The sequence below is a fragment of the Brassica oleracea genome, chromosome C1 (genome assembly GCF_000695525.1).
Source record: "Brassica oleracea var. oleracea cultivar TO1000 chromosome C1, BOL, whole genome shotgun sequence".
NCBI classification, from domain to species: domain Eukaryota; kingdom Viridiplantae; phylum Streptophyta; class Magnoliopsida; order Brassicales; family Brassicaceae; genus Brassica; species Brassica oleracea.
In genome coordinates, this window is record NC_027748.1 from 9,517,071 (window position 1) to 9,519,319 (window position 2,249).

The 2,249-nt window shown below is 28.4% G+C and overlaps 1 protein-coding gene across 2 annotated transcripts in view; it reads left to right on the plus strand.

The window, feature by feature from the left end:
- The window catches only part of LOC106327914 (uncharacterized protein At4g22160), a 9,165-nt gene extending 7,548 nt beyond the window's left edge, over window positions 1-1,617 (plus strand). The window contains exon 2 of one of the 2 annotated variants that reach the window (XM_013766240.1): window positions 1,531-1,617. In XM_013766240.1, the coding sequence (XP_013621694.1) occupies window positions 1,531-1,570 (40 nt within the window). In that variant the 3' untranslated portion in view covers window positions 1,571-1,617. The other variant, XM_013766228.1, reaches the window with a different exon arrangement.
- Window positions 1,618-2,249: the final 632 nt, after the last annotated feature.

Sequence of the window (2,249 nt, forward strand, 5' to 3'; positions counted from 1 at the left end):
TTTTTTAAAACGACTTTAAATTACAAAAATGTAAGTTTTCCTTAAGTATACGACTAAAAACATTAAAATGACATGTATCAATTCGATGGTTGATTTGAAAGCTTTCAAAACCATATGGAAGATAAAAGTCAAAATAATTCAACTGTGAAAACAATACTGTTCACTTTTTTCAAGAATGTGTTCGCTGGAAAAAATAAGGTTTTTATGTCATAATTTGCTTAATGTCCAATCCGATCAACCCATGATGTATTAATTATAGTTCTGTTGCATTATTTTTAATAAAAATTGATCCGATCCATCGGAAAGAAATTATATAATAACAACAAAAAATATTTTATATATATAAATAAAATGATCAAATATATAAAAGAAACTATCGATAATATATATAAATAAACTCACCTTGCGCAAGGCGTATGTCTTATCCTAGTAACTCTATTATAATACTAGCAGAAAAAGAAAATCTACTATTATTCACTTAGGTTTTATTATACTAACTAGATGCTTTGTCCGCGCTACGCGGATTATGTCTAAACCCCCATGGTGAAATTTATTGGAGCAAATTGCCTTAATTGAGAGATCCCGAATATTTTTGTTATTATTGCTGTCAATCTTAGAATATTACGTATTATTATACTTTAGTTCATGTGTATAATTTCATTTTTCTCTATATAGTCTTATTTATCTCTTATATTATATGCATGTATATTTCCAATAAATTGTGTTGAAGGTGTTATTCCATTTTTATTTTTATGCGTTTTGTTTACTATGGTAAATTCAAATGATTATTTAGCATAAAATATTAATATAAATTTAGTCTTGGAACTTAGTACATATTGGTTATTAGATTGTCTTTTTTTTTTTTTTGCTTATATCCACTATAGTTGGTGTTATATTAGATTATGTTGCTTTTGGCTAATATATCGTATTTGGTTCAAAATATGTCCATACTTTGTTCCAACATTTGCCAAAAAAAAACTACTATAAGCATATCTATAATGAGTAAAATTTATTATTATTGAAACGATGTTTTGATAAGGAAAACAGTTACAAATTGTTTATAATATAATATGAAAAGTCGATAACCCCATAAGATGAGATAGTGGGTTACTTTTATGCTATGTAAGTGTTGATATGCAAATTGGGCTGGTTAAGATGATCTTGATCCAGACTAAAATGTATTGGTGATGATAGGTCTGGTTTCAATGGTAGTAAGAAACAGATATTGTAGTTATGATAACAAAATATGGATTAAGTCAAGGAGAGAATCTCCAACTTAGATATGTGTATCACGGCATGTGGGACAATGTGGGACAACTTAGGTTATGGTGAATCCACTCCACAATGCATAGGTGATGATATATGTGGTTGCACCTCAGTGAGTTTACATCCCCATTTCCAATGAATTTGTCTTGGCAAGCTTTCTTTCAGGATCTGTGGTTGCAAGCTCTGTATCCGAGGAAAAGGAATAGGAAATATGTGGTTGATGGTTCATGATGATAAACTAAATTAAGATCTCTATGTGTACAGGGGATTTGTTGATGCTTATATGGTGCTAGAGCTGAGGTAAGTTGAATGTCTATGAGTTTTCCGTAACAGTTGTGTTGTAAGTTACACGTTTGGTTTTATTGTTCTGAGTTAATGAAATTGTTGTTATCACTATTTAATTTTTTGAACATAAGTCTTATAGAAGACAGAAGTTATTCTATTTTAAAAGCATATATATGACATAATTATCGTGATAAGTACCACGATAGAATTTAAAAAGAATATATCTACACAACATTTCCTTTTTAGAAGGGTGGTTATGGTTGATGTTATTGGATTTAAAGTTGTTATATTGTTTTGGCAAAAGATTCAATGCGCGGTATGTATATCTAGATTTTAGTTTTTATCTTATTACTATATAAATAATCTTCTTTGAACTTGAATCTATTTTTTTTTTTAATTTTACGCAGTTTTAACTAAATATTGATTTATTATTCGCTTTGTTTATTCCTATAAATTTATAAGATAATTTGTTATTTCCTATGTTATACCACATATTTTTCGATACTATAAAATATGTTACAACTTTTGATAAATTGGGCTTGGCCCGAGATGAGTTGTGTCTTTGATGAGTGTTTATTAGCTTGTTTCAATTTGGTAATGGCCCAACTCATTTCCATAATCTGTTTTATAAATAAGAAAACAATGATATAAACTTGGAAAATGATATTATTGTAGTTAATGCGTATAAAGTTCGAACG